At 43.2% G+C, this 23309-nt stretch overlaps 1 protein-coding gene and 1 non-coding gene across 3 annotated transcripts in view; one reads left to right on the top strand and one right to left on the bottom strand.

Annotated features, from left to right (window-relative positions):
• Positions 1 to 1119: 1119 nt before the first annotated feature.
• The window catches only part of LOC119738194 (plasma membrane calcium-transporting ATPase 2-like), a 45400-nt gene continuing 23210 nt past the window's right edge, over positions 1120 to 23309 (top strand). For both annotated transcript variants that reach the window (XM_038212949.1, XM_038212951.1), the window contains exons 1-10: positions 1120 to 1295; positions 2708 to 2902; positions 7085 to 7324; positions 10086 to 10211; positions 11663 to 11803; positions 15765 to 15944; positions 16718 to 16920; positions 17756 to 17998; positions 19328 to 19575; positions 21448 to 21682. In XM_038212949.1, coding sequence (XP_038068877.1) covers positions 1124 to 1295; positions 2708 to 2902; positions 7085 to 7324; positions 10086 to 10211; positions 11663 to 11803; positions 15765 to 15944; positions 16718 to 16920; positions 17756 to 17998; positions 19328 to 19575; positions 21448 to 21682 — 1983 coding nt within the window. In that variant the 5' untranslated portion in view covers positions 1120 to 1123. The remainder of the gene's footprint in view (positions 1296 to 2707; positions 2903 to 7084; positions 7325 to 10085; positions 10212 to 11662; positions 11804 to 15764; positions 15945 to 16717; positions 16921 to 17755; positions 17999 to 19327; positions 19576 to 21447; positions 21683 to 23309) is intronic.
• Positions 9170 to 9243, bottom strand: Trnan-guu. Its single transcript has one exon. It is a non-coding gene; the product is annotated as a tRNA-Asn (tRNA).

The raw sequence follows: 23309 nt of genomic DNA, 5'->3' as shown, positions 1-23309 counted from the left end.
GCTTTGTCCCGAGTCTCTTATCTATAGAGTTACGAGTTGTCTGTGATATTTCTTTGATGTTGTACTGTACTTGATTTTCATTTAATTTTCATAAAATGCTTACAGAATTTTGTAATTGGTTTTTAAAATGCCACAAATTATAATTTGAAATTCAAACAAACACATCCACAGGGAGTGACTTGAATTTACTGCGCAACTTGAAGTTTTTGTTTGTTTTTTTTTACATAAATGTACATGTTGTGTACACATGTGTACATGTATATGAATCTAAACATGCACTGTGGCATTGCATGTTTTAAGTAACGGGTGTTGATGTCGTTCCTAGCAAGTCTTTGTTTCTACCCCGTGCATTGAGTAAAGGATTGGTCATGCCAGGACTTGCCTTAGAATAGAGTTTCTACAGTATACATGTACATGTATAGCACATCGAACTACAGTCATGCACTGTATTGTGTAAAGCTTTTCTATATGAATGCGTACCAGGTACATGTACCGGTTCATGTAAAACGTGCACTTGTACAAAACTCCTGAAAGTTGTTTTGCGGAAACACTTGACATTTGACATTTTTTGGATGTGGGCCTAAGTCATTGTGTACAATGTACTTTGCTTTAGTGACTATTGTTACTGACGTGTGACGATACAAAGTAAGGTAAGTGTTTTTTTCCCTCAATGTATTCATGTACATGTACATACATATGTACATTATGATGCAGTTCTTCATACGAGTTCTGTTCTCTGGAAGTGGTTGGTACAGTACTGTACATAGATTAACATGTACATGTATATATACATGTACATGTACTACATACATGTACATGTACATGTGATTTTGTATTTAGCATGTTTAGTGTGTCTAACTGTCATACATGTACGTGCATACATGTACATACGGTACATGTACATGTACATGTATACATGTACATGTAGCTCCGTGGTTATTACATGTACATGTATGTAGGTGAACATTATCATGTACCGTACTACAAAGACATGTGCCATCAGTTTACTGCACTGCAGCTGATTTTTGCAGAAATCGGGAGAGTTCCATCACAAGAGTTACCGAGTAATTTAAAACAGGATTGTTATATTCTTTGTTTCTCTTGTTTTTTTCCCGTGCAGGCAATGTATAGCAATATGACAGACGAGTCAGATGACGGTCTGGCGCTCACCATTCCCGTGGAGGAGCTGCGGCAGCTGATGGAACTCCGCAAACAGGACCTGGCCAACCATATCAAGACCAAGTACACAGATGTCATAGGCTTGTGTCAGAAGCTACGAACGTCGCCGACGCACGGTGAGTGGTGATAGTGTGCGAGTTCGTGTTGTGCATCGGATGGGGTTGACCAGCTAGGCCGCACCGACCCGAATCAGAATAGATTCAAACCGAACCGAAACCGATCTGAACTGTTGTTCGTTGGATTGGGTTGACCAGGCCAAACCGACCCGAATCAGAATAGATTAAAACCGAATCCGAACCAAAACCGATCTGAACTCCCTAAAACCGACCCAACCTGACCCAACAAAAATTCAGGAAAACCGACAAGAACTGACCCAAAACCGAACCGACCCGAAAAAAAACATGAATATCTGGGTAATGAGCAACTGTGTCCGCTTTTTGCGCCTGAACTTACCCGCGTCACGTGAAAATCATCATCTCTCAGTAACTGAATCATGCAGTACGGTATACTCACAACGTGACCGACTGGTGGGTCTACACGTACATGTTGAAGACCGTGCGTGATAGACCGCAAACCACATTTGGTCATACCGGGCACGGTGATTATTAATAAATATTGCACCTGTGTGAATTTCCAAACTGTTTCTCTTCTTCGCAATCGCAAAACCGAAACGGACCCGATCCGACTGAATTGATGGACAGACTGACCCGACCCGACCCGAAGTCACTTTCGGGTTGGGTCGGTTTTGGTTTCGGGTTGGGTGGGTTTTGGTTTCGGGTCGGGTTTGCACAACACTTGAGCCAGCGATGTGCTGGACAAGTGGTGGATCCAGGGGGTGCGGAGCTGATGAAACTCACTCCCTAAAATTTGTCATGCCTTGTTTACATGATCTGAAATTTTGGTTTGATTCCATTGGTAAACAATTAGGATCAAAAGTAGGACATGTTTTTTTTTTGACACCTAGTACCATGATACCGTTTAAAGGGAAAATACAACATTTGCAAACATCAAAAAATAAAACTACCAAATCATTTTGAAATACCTTGCTGGACTGTTAGTGAATGACAGTGTATAGCATCCTGTAAAATCATGGCACCAGGTATACTGTCATTTTCAAGAAAAGTGGTATTTTTGTATCAATTTCCAACGCTGGTCGGCCGACCAGCGTTGGAAAAAACTGGCTTTTTTTCAAATACTGGCCCCAATTGACCATCGCACTTGTTTGCAATCGATTACACACCTATGAAACGGGTACAAGCCAGCTAAACTGGTTCCCTGACCTTACAATTCCCCAATGTATGTAAACTGCTCTGTTTCTTCTTATATGGAGTCAGGGAACCAGACTACAGGAAAATGATTGTTTTTCTTGGTTTTTATAGCATTTTCGAACCCAAAACCTCAAAAAAGTCAGTGTAACTATATTTACTATATATTTCCAACCCCCCAATTCCATCCATTTCTGAAAATTACAGCAAAAGCAAAAGATGTATATTCCCTTAACCCTTGTATATTTTTATCCCCTGTGCAGGTATCAGCGGCACCCATGGCATGACGGCCGACCTGCAGCGGCGGGAACAGAAATACGGCAGGAATGAAATCCCTCCCAAGCCGCCCAAGTCGTTCCTACGCCTGATGTGGGAGGCGGTCCAAGACGCCACCCTCATCATGCTCATCATAGCTGCTTTCATCTCCTTAGGGCTTTCCTTCTTACCGGCGCAAGAGTGTAAGTCACTGCATCATAACCTTCCTCAATCTTCCAAAGTCCTCCGGGCGGTTTTGGAGGATTTTGGAGGATTGAGGCTGAATGCAACATACAATTTTGTAGGATTGAGGATTGAGGGCACGTCGACATACAGTATCGGTTGATTTTGGAGGATTGAGGCTGAATGGTGTTTGAAGAAGAGGCGGATTTTAAAGGATTGAGGCTGAATGTATTTTGAGAGGCAGGGCTGTTTGAGGATTTTGAAGGTTTTAGGCAGTGGGTATCCTTCATTTGAACTTACGCGCAATATTTTGGAGGATTTTGGAGGAATGAGGATGGTTCCTAGCAAGAAAGGGCCTAAGGGTTAGGGTTAAAGGGATCATGATGGGGATTTTACTTTGGTGTATATTTGTTCAACTTCCTGCTCCTCTTAAATGTATGAAAACTATTTGACATTCCATTTTGGTTGTTCCTTTTTTTTTAAGTGCACTTCTTTAAACGTAAAAAAAAATGTTCCAAGCTTTTCCTGACAACTGGGGGAGCTCTTGCTGTGATGTCATGTTGGGAACACACATGCACTCGAGTTTTACAGCTGTTCAACTGGTGAACCCGAAAACGTGCTCATTAAAATACTTTGTGAGAAAAGCTTGCTCATTGACTTATTGTCATGTATTGAAACAACAAACCATTACCCAAAACGGATAATTTACGCCAAAATATCCAAAATTCTGGCAACTTTTGGTGCTGACATGCATGTACATGTAGCTGTAACACAGAGGTTTCTGCCTAAAATGACATCACACATTTGCTCATGAATATGGAAATGTTCATTAGCGCAAAAAAACAAAAATGGCAAAATGAGAATGGGAGACAAAGGTGCGTCTTCAAGGATTAGATTAAAAAATTATGTTACATCCGTGGGCCCTTCAACGTTCCTTATCTACAAAAAATGTACGCGTATAAGGTGAACCTGTGTTCTGTCAGGGAGTGAACATTGTAGCAGGGCAGCAAAGAAGCAGCAAAGAATATTAAAGCAGCAAAGAATATTAAAGCAGTTGTATTGATTGCCGAGGGCAGGATTTCAGTAATGGGCCAGCAAGAATCCAAGAAGTGCGTCTTGGTAAATGGGGGATACCTCCAACATGTATGTACATCTGAAATTTTTCAGGTCTGAGTGCCCAAATTCCCAAACTGGATTTGATTCATCTTGTTGATATCACCCTCTACCATTCTACCACAGAGGCACCTTGACCCTGTGTGCAAGGGATCAGGAACAGCTGCATTAACCCTAACAGAACTCAACCCATTAAACCCCAACGGCATGTTTTGTTGGAATCAGTCAGGATGGGTACAGTGCCCCGTAAACTGACAGTCTTTTACATAGGGTTAGCACACCGCCAGAATCAAAGTCAGAAATATGTGTGTGCAGTTTCCCATATGGTGTTGGAATTAGCCAGGACGGGTATGGTTTCTAGTAAATCATGCTAAGGAGTTAGGGTTAAGGGGAACAAAATCCAAATCCCCGGTTGAAGCACTAGTTCAAATTCTGCTCCAGTGAATTTTCAATCATTCAAGCCACATGAAGTAATTGGTAGACATTTCCCCAGTGGTTTATTTGAGAAGTCAAAGAAAGTGTGCTTCAGCTACATGTACATACTGCAAGTGCCTATTCTGTTGGATAACCGACCCAACTGTGCCATTGTGACTCATAGACGTGTTCAATGCCAGTATTACCAACTGACCTTATTTGCTCTTACCTGTAAGTTGAACAAGATTGATGATCGTTCTTTTCCAAAACGTCAACAGTCCGTTGGGTTTTAGGTACAGTGCTTTTAGCAATCAGCTTAAAAGGCACTTCAACTCTCATTACAACCCTAAGCTCTTCATGGTGTCCTCAAATGAAATCTGGCCACACACTGAACGTTCACTGTCTGTTCCCATCATCCATACCCCCCCCCCCCCTTCTCTATCCCTGTTCCCCTGGTCCGCATCCCCACACATGTACATGCATCTAATCCCTCGCTGGTCTCCTCCACCCATCGCCCACCACTTCCCCCCCCCACCCTTGTCCCCCACACTTGTCCCTCACCCCTGTCCCTCACCCCTGCCCCTGTCCCTCACCCCTGCCCCTCACTCACCCCTGTCCCTCACCCCTGCCCTTCACCCCTGTCCCTCACCCCTGCCCCTCACTCCTGTCCCTCACCCCTGTCCCTCACCCCTGTCGCTCACCCCTGTCCCTCACCTCTGTCCCTCACCTCTGTCCCCCACCCCTGTCCCTCACCCCTATCCTCCAACATCCCTTTTCCCCATCCTCCAACCTATTCTCCATCCCCTCCTGCTCCGATCCCCCTCCCCCTCCAGACATTGTGCTTTCCACTCTCGATCCGCATCTTTGTGAGCAACCTCACTTCCTGACTTTGATTCCTTAGCCACTCATGCCCAGCCCTTGTCCCAGACAATTGCTCGTACCCTGCGTCTTTTCGTCTTGTGTACCCGGGCATAGTGCCATCCGTCACTGTCACCCCAATTGGTCTGCTGTCATCTATCAGCATTAACCACGGCATGATCATGCAACCGTTTTCTGGCAGTAGACTGGAAACTTGTAGGCCCTTTTTTTTTTCTTTGGTCATCTCGTCAACCATTTCTCCTGCATTTGGATGCTCGGATGCACCAACAAAAAAATATAAATTAAAAAAAAAATTAAAAAACAGGCAGATTTTATTTCATGTGCAGTTTTCATTCATATTGATTTATAATCTTCAATGTTGCATCAAAGTGCTTTCAAGCCATTACAGCGACATTTGATACCACCTGGGGATTAATTCTTTTAGAGCTATTATTGTAAGCGCATTAACTGACAAGACAAAAACTAAAGCAGGGTACCGTCCTAAGTGGCAAGTGATTGATATTGTTTCTAGCTGGTTCCCAACAGATTTTTTTCGTACCAAATACTTTACTTTCTCAGGTTATATTTTCAGCTTAGCCGTAGCTGCTGTCAGAAAATGGCAGCCCTACCAAACATAAACCTAGATTTTTCTGCTGGAATATCATTCCTGGTTTCTATATGAAGGATTCCCACTGCCTCAATCCTTCAAAATCCTCCAACCCTGCCTCTCAAAAAGCATTCAGCCCGAATCCTCCAAAAATCCTCCTCTTCTTCAAACACCGTTCAGCCTCAATCCTCCAAAATCAACCGATACTGAATGTCCATGTGCCCTCAATCCTTCACAAATCATCCAAAATTGTATGTTGCGTTCATCTTCAATCCTCCAAAATCATCCAAAACCGCCCAGAGGACTTTGAGGAGGGTCAGGGTTTATGCCTATCATCTGTCTCCTATCGTCTCTTCTTCCAGTCTCAGTACAAGACTTTTGCACCCTTCACCCTTCTTGCAAGCTTGGTTCCTGACAAGCGCGGTCAAGACTTTAGATTGGAAGAGGGCACTATCAACACGATGGATCAAGAGCTGTGGATGAATCAATTATAGTCTTGGGAACTTTGGCACTGGGACCCACGAAATTGCAAAGCATGCCTCCCATGTGCGCACTAGACTGAATGTATGTGCATTTGGTGGGCCCGGAATTCTTTGGTCCTAGTGGTAAGGTTTCCATGACTAGATTTGAATGATCTTAATGATAGTGCCCTCTACCATCTCGGCGGCTTACCGCACTTGCGAGGGACAATGACTTGTATTTAGAGTGAGGTGGCCTCGTGGTAGCTGGAGCATTGAGTTCTTGGCCTGCGGGTAATTCTGCAGGCTGTGGGTTTGATTCCAGCCTGGGGTTATGGTGCGTGTGCCCTTAGGCAAGGCACTTTGTCACTATTGCTTCTCTCCACCCAGGAGTAAATGGGTACCTGTGAGGGCAGAGAGGTATAATTATGGTTGATTCTAGCTGCTTTGCGCCGAACTGGCAGCACCGAGCTGTGTACTTCCCATGGAGCTGAGATTGTTGGAATGTTTCGTTGGCCCAATGAGCAGGGGTAATAAAGACTCTTTTAGAGAGCATTGGGACCGTGTGTGAAATGCTCTTTATACATGTTAGCATGTTTTTTTTGTTGTATGAGGGGAACTAAATGCAAATTCAGGCTTTGTGCACAACTTTGTACACTCATGGAAAAGCCTTTTGATTCACTACACCACTACCAGAGAGAATTAAGGCAAAAACTAAACAGAATACATGTTTTTTCTTCCCCACGCTGCAGCGGCCAGCCACGACCCAGGCGAAACCGACGCCCAGTGGATTGAGGGCGTGGCCATCCTGATTGCCGTCTTAGTGGTCATCCTGGTGACGGCCTTCAACGATTGGTCCAAAGAGCGGCAGTTCCGGGGTCTGCAGAACAAGATTGAGTCGGAGCACAAGATCACCGTCATACGAGCCGGCGACCCCATCTTAGTTAAAGTTACAGAAATAGTTGTGGGAGATATTTGCATGATTAGATACGGTACGTGAACATCCCAATGAGTACTTAGGCCAAAAAAAGAAAGTCTCCGGTTTCTGGTATGCGCGCGCGTCGCCGTAGCCATGCGCGTCGGCAAAATGAAAAAGTGTTTTTTTTCAATGAAAGATGATGTCTTAAAATCGCCAGACTCACTGGTTTGACTGGAATCCTGCTGCTGCACAATTTTAACGTGTTTTTAGAGGGGGTTATGATCGAGAATAAGCTTTATGTGGCCTCTCTGGATTCTTATATATTTGCACTAAGTTTAGTCGGGCACCATTTGCAGTCATCAGCCGACATTTGAAGCAAAAAAATCAGGTTAAAAAAAAAAAAGTCGCGTAGCCGCACCACTTTTTGGGCAAGCTCCATACCAGAAACCGGAGACTTTTTTGGGGGGCCTTAAATGTACATTTTTGCGAGGGTGGTAGTAATGATAAAGAGAAATTAAAACCAAAAAAATTGCATAAATTAATCCACTTTTTTGTTATTTTTACTGTTCGAAAGGGCAATTATTTATCAGGGAAGAATGCAAAATTAAAGAAGGGCTAACTTGAGGTTTTACCCTGAGGTACCAGGTACCTCGCAAAACCCTGTGAAACCTCGTAAAACCTCGAGGTAAACCTGAAAGTTATTGCCTGTTTAATATTGCATTTTCCCCTGATGGGGTCTGTGGACTAGTATACAAATAATGAATGTTTGTGAGTGCAATGGTACGAATAATTTCATGAGGTGACAGATGGAATGTTCCATTCCACCTGTCACCGAATGAAATTATTCTTTCTATTGCACGAACGTGAAACATTCATTGTTTGTTTTATATAACACCTGAATAAATCCTCGTCATCTGATTGGTTGACTTTTAATAGCCAATTTGTTCAAGTTAAAAATTGTTTACAAGTTTGACGAGTTCAGAGTTATCATATTCAATTTTTCGCAATTTAAAACTTTTCCATAAGTTTAGAACTCAAACAGTTCAATAAGTTAAGAACTATTATTGCCAATTTAAACACCACAGCGCCACCATCGGCAACATGTGCAGTGACAGTGCAATGGTACCTCTAATCACAGTGCAATAGTACTTCCATTGCACTGTGTGCTACGCGCCACGCGCACGCCGTGCATTGGTACCAATAATTCAATGACATGTGATCAACGATCCACCAATCAGATGACGGGGATTTATTCAGGTGTTGTATAATATACAGTATGTCACAAAAAAAGTGTTCGTCTAAATACTTTTGAAATAGCAACAAAAGCAGGAAGTAAATGTGGATTTTTTTCAATTGTGCAGATACTCTTAATCCCTTGGCCTAAACCCCTATGAGTTTCATGTAATTTCCCTCAGCCTCACTGCACAATTGTCAATTGATCACAACCACATTTTTGGACACCGTGACCAAGTTCCTTGCCTTAATCAATTTCAGTGCTCTGTTTAATATGTAAGCTGTGTAAAATACTTCATGCTGTGAAAAAGGACTTCGGTTGAGGATTGGAATCATTTGCCTGGCTATCATTCATCATTTGCCCTTGAGCATTATTAAAATCAAGGTCTTGCCATGATGACTGATAGCCAGGTAAATGGTTCCAATCCCAACCGCAGCCCGATTTTACACAGCTTACACAACCAAGCACTGAGATTGATTAAAGCAAGGAACTTGGTCACGGTGTCCAAAAATGTGGTTGTGATCAATTGACCATTGTGCATTGATGCGTGAGGGAAATTAAGTAACACTCATAGGGGTTGAGGCCAAGGATTAGGAAAATCTGCACGATTAAAACAATTCCAAATTTACTTCGTGTTTTTGTTGTTATTTCAAAAATATTTATTGAAAAGTTGAACAAAGAAATTGACTGGAGTGGGACTTGAACCTGCGACCTCCGGATTAACCGTTCCGGTGCTCTACCAACTGAGCTATCCAGCCCTATGTTGGCGGTTCCCAATTAGTCAATATCTTTGTTAAAGGGCCGCTAGTCAGAAGCCAGAAACCAGTTTGCCATACAGCAAACCTGAGTGGTTCATTTGAAAGTCAAAATATTTAGACGGACCCTTTTTTGGGACATAACTGTACTAGATAGTGTTTCGTTACCACTAGGGCTCCGTTTGGCGCTAGTGTGCACAACCAACTGTCATCTGAATTTGCACCAGACAGTTGCGCCTCTGCATTGGCAATTCGGGCGATTCACAATGCAGTGCGCCACCAAGAGTTTGCCATGGAAAGTTAATTTTTCCCAGTGCATTGTGGAAGATGGTCGACAAATTCGCAGCGCGGGACATTTGAAATTGTTAGTTTTTCCAGCCCGAAAGTTCGAAAGCGTAAGATTCGAGTATCTGTTTGCCCTTTTGTTTTCGTTTTATCAATATGGAGTTTTTTGTAAGGCGGCAGAACGCTTTGCCCCAACCTACAACAAATTAGCTCAAGTTTTCTACTGACACTCGTTCAAATGGGCCATGTTTTGTCGACTGTGACCTTGAAAACCGAACTCTCCGTGGCAAACTCTTGGTGGCGTACTGCATTGTGAATCGCCCGAATCGGCTAAGGGTTGTCAAAAGTTTGCGTAACTCTCTCTCTCTGTCACAGTCAAGGGGTACTCGTGCACAAATCGTTTGGTATAAATTCATGCTGCAGTCAAAATTTCAAACTGATTTTTTTTGTTAAATCGTGTCTTATTGAGTGAAATCTACAAAAGAACCATTTTCAAGTCAACCAACTAAATTTTGAGATGCCCGGCTCACTGGCCATATTTTGTTTGCTGCCCTCTACAGGTGACCTTTTACCAGCTGATGGTATTATCATTCAAAGTAACGACCTTAAGGTAGACGAGAGCTCCTTAACAGGAGAGTCGGACGCTATCAAGAAGAGCGTGGAGAGGGACCCAGCGCTTCTCTCAGGTATGTTCCTCAGGGATGCTTATGTCCCAGAGCAGGACATTTTACGCCAATTGTGATATCATGCGTGCTCTTCGGGGAGTTGAGAATTTTCTAGTTACTTAACCCTAACCATCCCAAATCCTCCAAAATCCTTTTTGCAAATCGGAGGAATTTACAGGATTGAGGTTACATGGCAAAAGTGCATTGCGGATTTCGGAGGACCCACTATGTCAAGGTCTTGGGCCACCGGACCTTGAGTTGTTAATGCTCAGCCGTGCATAAATTTAGTCCTTGATTATACTTGACATCCTCCGCACTGCTCCAGGATGTCACTGCCTCTGCCTCAGCCTATTGACAGTCATAGCCGGAGGATTTTGCAGGATTCAGGCAGTGGTCACTTCTCCACAGACCATATTCAAGAAATAATGGACGAATTTTTAGGATTGAGGCTACATGTACGTGTATGTGCTATTTTTCCATGAGGCCAATTGGAGGATTTTGCAGGATTGAGGTTACATCCTAGCAAAAAGGCCTAGGGAGTTGGGGTTAAAGGACTCCCATTAAGGTGCATTTTAATCATGATTTTGACATCTTTGACTAATTCTTTTACAGTTTCTAGAAACAATATTACTGATATACCAGTACATGTGCAGCATGGGGCAAGTTCGATCAAGGAGCAGTGGTTAACTAGTAGTTGGTTCGTGACGTACATGTACCTACATGTAGCACATAACTCTAGCACATGACACTAGACTCTTGTCGAACGACAGGCATGTCATGTCAACAACCATGAGAAAATGGGGGTCGCACAATTTTTCAACGCTTGAAATTTCTGTTTATTTACACAAAAGTAATAATTCTATAGTTTAGAACACCTTACCGGTACATACCGGGTAATCGCCATTATTGTTGTACAATGGCGACGAAATCATTAACTAACATGCAAAAACTATGCAATTAAAATGAAATTTAGCACTCGCGGTTGCGTTTTTTCCTGCCATTTTTGTTGATAGTTGGTCCCCTCGGCACTATGCTATGAAAATTGCTATTGATAACCAGCTATGCATGTAAATCGTTGTGCGACCAACTGTTTGTTAGGCTGGTCCTGAATAGTCGATTAGACAAGTCCAACCAGTGTGCGTTCGATCAGAGTAAGTGGAACTATGGTTAACCATGGTCCTAGATCGAACTTGTCCTATAAGCCTTTTCGGAGTTCCAACTGCGCGCATTCGTAACCTGTGACAACGCACATTGTTTGTCTCAAATGCCCTTTGACAGTACCCACAATGCACAAACAGCCTTTTTGTAAAGTCAGTGGCGCGATGATGTCAAAGGCCATTTGAGACAAACAATGCGCGTTGTCACTGGTTATGAATGCGCAGTTGGAACTCCGAAAAGGCTTATACATGTACGATTGATACAAGTTTCTGTTCATTCTACAAAGCGTTTTTTTTCTTTCTCCAACCACGCAGGCACTCATGTCTTGGAAGGCAGCGGCAAGATGGTGGTCACAGCGGTCGGGATGAACTCCCAGACGGGGCAGATCTTCGCCTTGCTCATCGATGTCAAAGGTCAAAAGCCGACGGAGGCAGAGGATGGTGTCGCAGAGAGAGGTGAGAACTCTGACCAATTTTATGAGCCCCATAAAAGTAAGTGAAACCATTTGCAAAAAAAACAATGTGGTTTTGCCAATTCGAGGAAAAACAATACAGTAAATCTGAATCAGGTTATTGAAAAACTAACCTGTCTTAAAGCTATAGTCCATCATTTGCAGCCATCCGAAAAAGTAACTGGCGTATTATTGTTGAAAAACATACTTGGTTGAAAGATAGTAAGTGGACTAAACTCCCTGTGAAATAAATCTTTCTGGCGAGCTATTATTTTGAAGTAATCAACAAAAGAAGGCCTTTCCAACAGGGCGTCTTAAGATGCACCGTAGGAAAATTTAAATTAGAAGTTCATTTTGTTATTCGGCGCAGCGCGCGCAAGCATTGGCACGATGCATACGCGCGCGCGGTTGCTATAATTCGCCGGATCAGTGCGCGACATCGCGTATAGCTGCAATTCAAAACATGATTCAGCAAGTTTTGATTTGAAATTGAGATCCTGGAATGCTGTTTTTCTCGGAATATACAGCTGAAGCTGAGCTGAAACTTCATTAGGTTGGTTGTTCAGTATTCTTCATTAGATTTTGAACACTTTTGTTGCTTCAAACGAGCAAAATGCACAAATTACAAATGATGGACTATATCTTTAATATCAGCTCAGTAGCCTTTTTGAGACTGTGAAAATGCATCTTCATTTTTTCTCGACGTAAAGCATAGGTTTCCATTGAAAGCGTAGTGGTTTGGTCTCAACCATCACAAGGAAATGATGGTAATTCCGCTTTTCTAAAAAAAAATGACCGCAACGATTTCACAGGAAGCATGATCCTATTATTTACTGACTCATACAGTCAATTAAGTAGGATATTTCATGATATTTTGAGTGTCATTTTTTAATGTTTGCTAATGGTGTCAATTGCCTTTAAACCAAGTTATCAAAATGGTCAGCGAAAACCGGTTACCAGACTGAATCACATTCAGTGTATATCGACTGATTCTCTACCATGCAAGTTACAACTAAGTCCTCCTCGTTTGCCAGAGAAGTCGTGTGTCCACCTTTTTACTAATTTGACCTCGCACTATTAATATTCATGACGATTCTAACATCATATTCATACATGTAGATGATATCTTTCCGAGATTGTCCCAACCGGCCTGTGCATTGAATTCGGGACTGAAGAATTTATATCGGCATCAACTGAGTTGGTCGCACCACAGCCCCTTCCTATTCCTCAACCCCCCCTTTACTCCTAATTAACAAGACCTACATGTATATGTACACTTCTTGAAGGCGGTAAGGTTGCAGAATGGAAGAGTCGATTTCTCCAAAAGGGGAAGAGTCCCTCTGGGAGCCCCAATGCGCCGAGGGGCAGCGATGAGCCAGGCATCTCCTACAAGGGTCTGGCCACCATTGAGGAATCGGACATAACGTCGGAAGAAAAACCTGGTATATTGTGGTGCCGATGAATCAATTACGCAACCATCTGTAGATTTTTTGCGTTTTGTAGATCGCATTGCAGAAACTGAATCGCACCTTCAGATTCATCCTGAAAAAAAAAAAGTCAGCTCCGATATTCATTTCCATCCACCAATTTTTAACATTAAAACTGTTCTTTCAGTTTTCTTCAGTCTTCTCGAGCTCAAGATATCATATACATTTGCTTTCAACAGTTGATAAGGGCAATTCCACGCAAAGTGGACGTGGCTGAAAAGTGGACAATTTATGAAATCTTTAGAACGACAAGCATCACAATCTCAAACGTGGTATCAAATGAAAGGGGACAACAAGGTGTGTTGTATTTGAGTGGTGTGCCATTTAGATACAATGTGGTTAAAAAAAAATATTTGTAAAAAAAAAACTGGTTTGGGGACTAGAATTAAAGGCTTGTGGTAGTCATTTTGGCAGTCATTTTGGTAGCTTGTTTTCACATGCAAAGTGCAAGTATTTTGTTTTTAAGGCAGAGAGAAAGGTTCATATTGTATGACAATATCACACAGAACTGAGAATACAATGCTACTAAACTATGATGTTGATTTCAGACACGTAACATCCGTAACGTTATAATGTCCACAACAAAAACAAAATATTTCCATAACATCAAACTTCCTGTTTGTAAAATGTCATTGGTGCTTTTAGAGAGTGAACCCACATCTACCACGACATAGTTATTTCATTAAATTCTTGCAAGAAACTCCACAGACTTTAATCAATGCGTATTGAAAATAACAAATCTACATGTATGTCTTAAAGCGTAACATCCGTAACATTAATTTTTCAGCACTTATATCTCATTAATTAATTCAGCTAACATTACATGTCATGTTGTACATAAACTCTTTCGCTACGGAATTTAATTTACCTATTTTGTCCCGTTTGGACATAATAAATCGCTGGAAATTCTGCCGAGCGTCGATGTGGGCGCCGCCATCTTTAAATGTATCTCCGTAAACAAACTGCTCACAATAACCTGCAGCGCACCCCGGCCAGACAGAGAGCCGCTGGCAGCGGCTCAAACTAGGGTCAGAGGTTATACGATATAAATGATGTAGATAAGGCACACGTCATGGGGATACCCTGTTTATTCACAGCGACGTCACCGAGCTGCTGCCAGCGGCTTGCCGTACGACCTGTACAATTTGTGTGTGCCGCTGTCAGCGGCTCACCGTAGCGAAAGAGTTAATTAAGGCCTAAGCTATCGGTAGATTTGTATCAATTTCTTTCCATGTAAGTATTTTTTTTTTTCCAAATTGGTTTTAGGCTCTGAATGTAACGTCCGTTACGATGGAATTGTCCATAAGATTTTACATTTTTTGGGGGGGGGGAGGAGTTACATGTAGAACCCCCCTTCTAGTAGGGTGCTCATCACAGTTCCACACTCGGCCAATAAGAATGAGAATTCATGTTTAATTGGGTAAACGTTTAGCAAATTCTTCATACACCGCTTAGCCAACATTTTAGAACCCACAAAGGCTGGCATGCTTTCACAATGGTCACATCATCAACGCAAAAAAATTGACTTTGAATTATACAGTAAGTATACAGTGTTTGTACGTTGGTGAAGGCAACCAAATATTGAATTTACTTCACCCTGACGCAAAATCATCTCATGAAAAGTTTCATTGCGGTACCCACTGCCACATCAGTTTCGCACCAGCCAACCGATCCCGGCAAGCTTGGTGGTCGAGTGGTAAGACGTCTGCACTATAAAACAGGAGGTCGTGGGTTGGAGTCCCACCCGAGTGATTTTTCTCTCTTTCACTCGGGGGATAAAACACTGAGTAAACCGTGTTTATACATGTACGTTGGTGAAGGGCAAAACCTAATATTGGACTTTGATATTATTTACAAGATGAGTTTGATTGTATTTATTGAGGGGATGATCCCACAGATCATCCCCAAGATTTAACCATCCATTCCAGGCAAGGGCGGATCCAGGGGGGGGGACCAAAGGGGGCCATGGCCCCCCCTAAAAACGAAACCAATTTTTTTTTTTTTTTATGTGACATCGCAATAAAGGCAGGCAATGAGTACACCACCATCTTTTCCTCAAAAAACATTGGTTAAAGTGGTCAGAAATTGCCTCAGATCGCACCACAGAGCATCTAGAATCCAAAAAATTTTCGGGGCCCTTAAGCGGGCCCCGAACCCCACGCCGTAATTTTTTGACCGACTTTTTTGGGGGACCAAAATTTTTTTTGGCCCCTCCCAAAATTGTGTTCTGGATCCGCCCTTGATTCCAGGGAGAAAATAACTGAAGTAGTCTCAGCCAAGCAGCACAATAAAATCCAGTTCAAGCCTATCATAATTTTTTTTTTCCCCTGTTCATCTTTTCCACATGTGATCTTGCTCGCAACCATGACCATCGGCAGCAGTGCTTCGCCTTTTCTTCTGTTTCTTTCACAGTGGTTTTTAACTTGTTATCTTTTTGGGAATCTTGACCTTTTTCCCCCCTGCCTTTTTACACTGAAGGCGTTGTCAAGGTGCCAGCTGACGGCAACAACATTGACGACTCCGGAGCCGCGAACAGCCGCACAGCTAACCCAGAGAGGGAAGCTATGCTGCAGGAGCGAGAGGAGTCCAGCATGATGGAGGGCAAGTCAGTGCTGCAAGGAAAGCTGACTAAACTGGCCATCCAGATTGGTTATGCAGGTAACATTCTTTAATCCGAGTTTAATAGTTAACACAGGTTTGAATACTCAGCTGTTGCTAGTTATGGTTAGACTGTCTTGTAAGAGGGTTGTCATTTCGAGTTTAGTTTACAGCTTATGCCAGTAGTTATCGACAGATTTTGGCAATCCTAGGAGGGATGCTCACTAAACTGGTTGTGAATGCAGGTGAGGTAAATGGTTTGTTAAAAACCAGGGAAGTCAACCCTGGTTAACCTAGATGTTTCTATGGGTGGCTTGTGCGTAAAGCGCTCGCCTCTCACCACGGTGACCACGGTTCAAATCCTGGCCGCGGATCACATGTGAGTAGAGTTGTAGGTTGGTTCTCTCCTGTGCCATGAGGGTTTTTCTCTGGGCCCTCCGGTTTTCCTCCCTCCGGAAAAATCAAACACTTTCGATCTCAGGCTGTGCTCCGTGGTCATATATGGGTCGATGTGGCCGGCAGCCATAGGCGCCTTTACGTGCCAGCGGCCCCACCACGTTGTAGCCACGTCCTTCGCAATTCAGCATACCAGCTGCGAGTAAGGATGATTAGCCTCCCAAATTATTATTATTATTATTATATTCTAAGGAGAATGAGTCTCTTTAACCAGATTGTTATGGAAGTGAGACTGTTATACTTGTACTGTCTCTACAGGCTTCTTAAGGCCTGAGAGCTACAGTACCGAGGACGCTTTTGAGGAATCCTTGATTTCATTACCAGAAGTAACAATATTAATCGTAGTAATGCTTATGTATTATTATTTTTTTTTACAGGTTGTTCCATAGCTGTGCTGACCACGCTGGTCTTGATCATCCGGTTCTGCATTACGACCTACGGCATCGACAAGAAGAGCTGGGAGACGGGCCACCTGAGGGAGTTTGTGGATTTCTTCATCATCGGTGTGACGGTGTTGGTGGTGGCCGTTCCAGAGGGGCTGCCTCTAGCGGTGACCATCTCGCTGGCCTACTCAGTCAAGGTAGGCGATGCACCGTAGTATTAGACCTCAACTCTTGGTGTTAGTTTAGTGCACATCGGTTGGACATTCCTGAAATTGCACCTGACACAGAGTCTGTGTGTCCCATAGATCTATATTGAAGAATGAAACATGCTGGGGCACCAACCTATTGAAGGTTCAAAATTGTCTACGGCATTTGTACAGCTATTTGTATATCTGCGTTTGAATTGGAAGCAAGTACCTAAATGCAGCAAATGTACAAAAGCAGGCACATTCATTCAAAAGGTCCGTGCCTAGGACATGTCCAGAAATACTCCATGCGAGGGAATGAGGATAACACTGTCATGGCTTCTAATTTAGTAGTAAAAAGTCATGAGATCGGAGCCCAAAGCCAAAGAAGATGCTAAAGCCCGCCGTACACCTTTCCAATTTTACTGGTTCACCTGAACGTTTTTTGTTAACCTTTGTGGAGACCACAACATTACCCGCACACATGCCCGATTCTGTTGTATAGGCCTAATCACATGGTGATCAGTCCCATGACGACAAAATGGCAACTTTCGGTTTTGAATCATGTGACTTCCTTCGTGAATCTGATGGGTTAACATTTAATATCGCCTTAGGTGAAAAAGGGGTGCTTGTGAAAAACATCAAACATGTTTGATTTCATCTTGTCGCTTGGTGTACAGTCAGATCAGTCCTATTTTTCAGGGCACACCTCTCCGATCTGTGCGTGCGATGGCCCGATGATTCAGTGAACTGGTAAAATTGGAAAGGTGTGCGGTGGGCTAAAGTTTAAAGGCCTTTCCAAGACCCTACCGGTAACTCCCTCCATGACCTTTGTGTTCCGATACAGAAAATGCTGCACGACAACAACCTGGTGCGGCACCTGGACGCCTGCGAGACCATGGGCAACGCCACGGTCATCTGCTCAGACAAGACGGGCACGCTGACCACCAACCGCATGACGGTGGTGCAGGCCTACATCGGCACGAAGAACTTCATGACTGTGCCCAGCTACGACGAGCTGCAGGAGGACCTGCTGCACCTTCTGGTGGAAGGGATCTCGGTCAACAGCAGCTACGCATCGCGATTGTTGGTGGGTAGATCCTTGCTGAGTTGTGGCCAAGTCTGGTTTCTTGCTTTTCACCCTTTTAGCATACTGTAGCTCATATAGTGTTGTTCCCTAACGTTGTGCACTTCAATGTTTCCCACGACTTTCCTCATGCAGTGTTGCCAAACTTCTTTGTTGACAAACTTTTAGTTCATTCAGCTAAATACTGGTACTTTTACCTTAATAATGCTTGCTGTTGAACCTTTGTGAACAATTTCAGTTTCATGAAATTGAGTCCGAAATTCCAAAACGGTGATGTCCGGAAATTGGGCACAAAATCGGCTGAGTGTTCCCTAACGTGGCGTACTTGAACAAACCTTGGAAAATCCCAAGTTAACGTTTATGAATTTCTTTAAAGTTGACAAATTCTGATAAACCCTTATTGACTCTGCTCACAGACCCAACTAGAAGTTTGTCAGAAAATTATGTTCTTACTTTTGGCGCATTTTTTAATTTGTTCACTGGGCACTTCAAAATAAAATTTGGAAAACCACAACTTATTTCTCTGCTAACTTTGTAACGGGTAGGTAAACTCAATATTTATTAACGGGAATGATCTAGAGCTTGATGAAATTTCACTCGCTGTGAATTTTCAGGTAAAGCTGTTGATGTAGCAAGGCGGTAGAGGGGCAATATCAAAGTGCGCCACGTTGTGGGCCATCAACAATATTCACTGGACATGCGAATGCATCCCTGTGAAATATATTGGAGGATGCTTGGACTGACCAGCCAAGTAAATTATGTCGGCCAGCATGGTACTGATTTGGGTAGATTAGGGTAGTCTTGGTCCTAAAAACTGGATTTGGATTTTGTTCAGCTTACGCAGCTTGTCCCTGACACGCGTGGTGAAGCCGCAGCGGTAGAGGGCGCTATAACAAAATGAATCAAATCCAGTCTTGGAAACTTTGGCACTGGGACCACAGAAATGACACGCATACCTTGAGTGTGCCATGAGCTTGAATATAGCGCATGCAAGGTATGCGTTGGATTTTCGGGTCTGGGTGCCAAAATTCCCAAGATTGGATTTGATTTATCCACGGACAAGCTGCATGAGAAAACAAAATCCAAATCCAAAGTTTGACTAAGCTTTGTACTTCTAAAGCTACCGTAGAATACTGCACTACTACCCCATATTTGAGTATTATGGGATCTCCAAAAAAGAACGACTGGACTAAAGTGAAGCCAGTAACTTTTTGTAATGTAGCCATAACTTGCTTCCCTGTGCATCCAGTGCACAGCAATTTTAGGCAGTGTAAAATGTTATGATGATGATTATCATGATTATCTGGTTTTTTTTCCAAAATCTCGTCTCAGCCCCCAGAGAGGGAGGGGCCAGGCGAGCTGGCCCGGCAGGTGGGCAACAAGACGGAGTGCGCCCTCTTGGGCCTGGTCGCGGAACTCTCCCAGGAGTACCAGACCATCCGGGACCGCTGGCCCGTGGAGAAGTACGTCCACGTCTACACCTTCAACTCCACCCGCAAGTCCATGAGCACCGTCATACCGCTGGACGGGGGCGGGTACCGGCTGTACTCCAAGGGCGCCAGTGAAATCATCCTCAAGAAGTAAGAAGGCGTTATAAGGCAAAAAAAAAAAAGTCTCCGGTTTCTGGTATGGAGCTTGCCCTAAAAGTGGTGCGGCGACGCGGCTTTTTTTTTTTTTTTACCTGATTTTTTTGCTTCAAATGTCGGCTGATGACTGCAAATGGTGCCCGACTAAACTTAGTGCAAATATATGGGAGTCCAGAGAGGCCACATAAAGCTTATTCTCGACCATAACCCAATCTAAAAACACGTTAAAATTGTGCAGCAGCAGGATTCCAGTCAAACCAGTGAGTTTGGCGGTTTTGAGACATCATCTTTCATTGAAAAAAAAACTTTTTCATTTTGCCGACGCGCATGGCTGCGGCGACGCGCGCGCATACCAGAAACCGGAGACTTTTTTTTGTGGCCTAAACATGTAAAACATAAAAACTATCAACTGTTCCAGATGTGGCCGTGAGCCAGGCCCATTTTTGGTTTGTGCGTACTGTACATGTATTGCCACAGTGCGTGCGATCGAGTTAAACCGAGCTGCTGTGGTCACCTGACCAAAACTTATGATCTGATTGGTCAGTGCACACTATTTGAGTGGCAGGCATGAAGGGTCGATTCGATTGAAAACTTACAAAGGAAAAATGTATCGTATAGAAAACAAGCTCGATCAGAAATATCTTGGAAGCTGAGGGCCAACGAATTCCTGTCCATGCATGAGTCACGTTATTATGCCATGTAATTTCTGGAAATTGTAGTGTTTTGAGTTAAAATTAAAATATTTAAAAAAAAATTTAAAAAAATTTAAAAAAATTTTCATCACCTCATGATGACTTTTGACCACAGTTTGGTCATGTGACATGTTGGGGCAGGGCTACTGATAGGTTTGACAAAGTTTGGTTGAAATCGGTCAAAATATGTAGGAGCAATAGACAATGTCAACGTTTGTAACTAACTAACGGACTGAGTGATTTGTTGAGCTGGTATCCCGCAGCTTAAAAAAAAATGGACACCAGTTGAACAAAGACTGGCATCCAATGAACAAAGACGTAGAACAATTGGGACACCACCAACATTTTGCTGGAAAATTGCATAAAAAAAACTTTTAAGATATGAAAAGAAAATTTAATAAGTACGGAGACACATCGACTAACAGTAATTTTGAAGAGCTGTCGTGTCATAACTGGCATGAGATCTGTCATAGGTTTTGTCTGCAATCAGACCTTTGTGAAACTGAAAACTTTGTAAAAATTGCAAACAATGGAATGAGAGTGTGGAAAGTAGCACAGAAGCATTCAACCTTGTCCACTTTTCAGACTTGTCGTTAAAATTGACGATCGCATCCCGATAGTAAGCAGGTATCACTTTAACCCTCCGTCGCAAAAAGCCCATTTACTAACACACTTACAGTAAGGGTCCCCCGGGGACCCAAATATTTAGGGCCACGGTTTGAGGCTACACAACACTGTATCCACATGAACACAATCTTGCCATGTCTGTGGACTAAGGAGGTGTATTGTATACATAGTCTGTGGTCAAGCCGTGCACTGTCTACTCGCAAGTGACCTTGTTTGTGCACGTGTATATGGTGGGTCCCTGGGTGGGCAGAAATTGCGTCGGAGTTGTTTTGTGCACGTGTGTATGGTGGGTCCCCGGGTGGGCAGAAATTGCGTCGGTCCTTAGCCTAGGTTGTCAGGCTCAGATATGCCTGACCCGGGGTCACACACTAAAGGTGACTGCATATATCCGTAGTGGGTGTCTCTGGCTAGGATTAGATGGAAGATCACCAGAATTGGTTGGAAATTTTTTTTTTAATTAAGGTAATTAACCAAATTGGGTCCCCAAAAGGGCTAGTTTCTGCGTCGGAGGGCTGTTACATTGATGGTGACTTTGTTTTTTCCACAGGTGCACCAGAATCCTGGATACCGGCAGCAAGCTCCAGCCGTTCAGCGTCGCCGAACGGGAGAAGACTATCAACGAAGTGATTGAGCCCATGGCGTCCAACGGCTTGCGGACCTTAGCCCTGGCGTACCGGGACTTCCCCGCTGGTGAGGATGTGGACTGGGAGCAGGAGGCCAGCGTGGTGACCAACCTCAACTGTATCGCCATCGTGGGGATCGAGGATCCTGTCCGGCCAGAGGTAGGGAGTAAACAACTTGCAACATGGGTAATGGGCTCCGTGCACAAGTACCCCCTCAACGAGAAGAAAGGGAGAGTTGGGGGAGACCATCGGAAGAGACATTCGAACGCAGCGCTAACGATGCCTTACGCTCATGCGAAGATGCTATGGTTTTGTGCACATTCAGGGTAAATAAGTTTTGCGTCGCCGTCGCGTGTGAACCAGTACTGCAGTGCACACGCATGATGTGTCGGGCTCTCAAAAGCGGTGAACAGCACCCTTGGCGCACGGAGCCCACACAGCAACCAAGTCTCGCCAGGACATGTTTTCTTTTTTCACGTGAACTTAGGATTAAGATATCATATCTGACATTTGACATAGTGGCTGAGTTTTTTTTTAAAGGTAATACAACATCTGCTTTTGCTGTAATTTTCAAAAATGGATGGATTTGATTTTTTTTTATTTTATAACAAATATCATTACACTGACGTGTTTAAAGTTTTGTGTACATAGAAGATGGAAAAATTAAGAAAGAAATGCTGTTCTTGTAGTCTGGTTCCCCGACCCTACTTCATACGAAACGAGCAAATCAAGACGTCAGGCAATTGTCATGTCAGGGAACATGACTAGCTGGCTTGCATCCATTCACGGATGTGCAACCAATTGCAAACAAATAGGTTTTTTTCTCAACGATGATCGGCTGACCATCGTTGGAAATTGATACTAACAAAAATTCAACTTTTCTTGAAACTGATGGTACACCATTTGTCATGATTTCACAGGAAGCTTGAGACTATTATTCACGTACAATCAAGTAGGGTATTTCATAATAATTTGGTAGTTTTGTTTTTTGGTTTTGCAAATGTTTGTACATGTTTATTACCTTGAAAAATTGGTTGCAGTTGTTTCCCATTTTAACGATCCTGGTAGCCTGGCTTTCCATGGGGCGTCACATATGTTACTACCCCAATAATGGCAATGTTATGCAGCAACGTCCTCCACTAGAAAACATGGCGTATTGTGGAATTGATTCCTGTTTAGATGCAAATAGCAGCTCAACAAATTATCAAGTCTCTCTGTTAGTTAGTTAGTTAGTCAGTAACAAACCTTGACATTGTCTATTGCTCCTACATATTTTGACCGATTTCAACCAAACTTTGTCAAAAGTATCAGTAGCTCAGCCCTAACATGTCACATAACAAATTTGAAGTCAAAGGCCATCTGGTGTGAAGGTCACAATAACGTCAAATTTTAAATAAGCTCAATGTCAAAGTAGCGCGGTCAACATGTCCATGGTGACCTCTTCGTCTGGCCAACAGTTATAGGGTCTCGTTTCGGTTTGCGGTAACACCATGTGGTAATAACTACTGCTTAGAAGATATTAGTTCTGAAAAGAACTTGTCCTGCTTATTATCAACTTTGCTAAGTAGTTTTTTGTTCTGATAAGAACAGTCCTGCTGTAAGTTCTCAACGAACTTGTCTTTGGTCTCTCAACTTTGCCAAGTAGTTTTTTGTTCTGATAAGAACAGTCCTGCTGTAAGTTCTCAACGAACTTGTCTTTGGTCTCTAAGCAGTAGTTATTACCACATGGTGTTACCGAAAACCGAAACGATACCGATACCCCACCATGCAAAGCCTCAAATCTTAT

The sequence above is a fragment of the Patiria miniata genome, unplaced genomic scaffold (assembly GCF_015706575.1).
Source record: "Patiria miniata isolate m_02_andy unplaced genomic scaffold, ASM1570657v1 HiC_scaffold_3, whole genome shotgun sequence".
Classification (NCBI taxonomy): domain Eukaryota; kingdom Metazoa; phylum Echinodermata; class Asteroidea; order Valvatida; family Asterinidae; genus Patiria; species Patiria miniata.
Note: the sequence above shows the minus strand (reverse complement) of the source record. Positions and strands in the feature narration are given on the sequence as shown.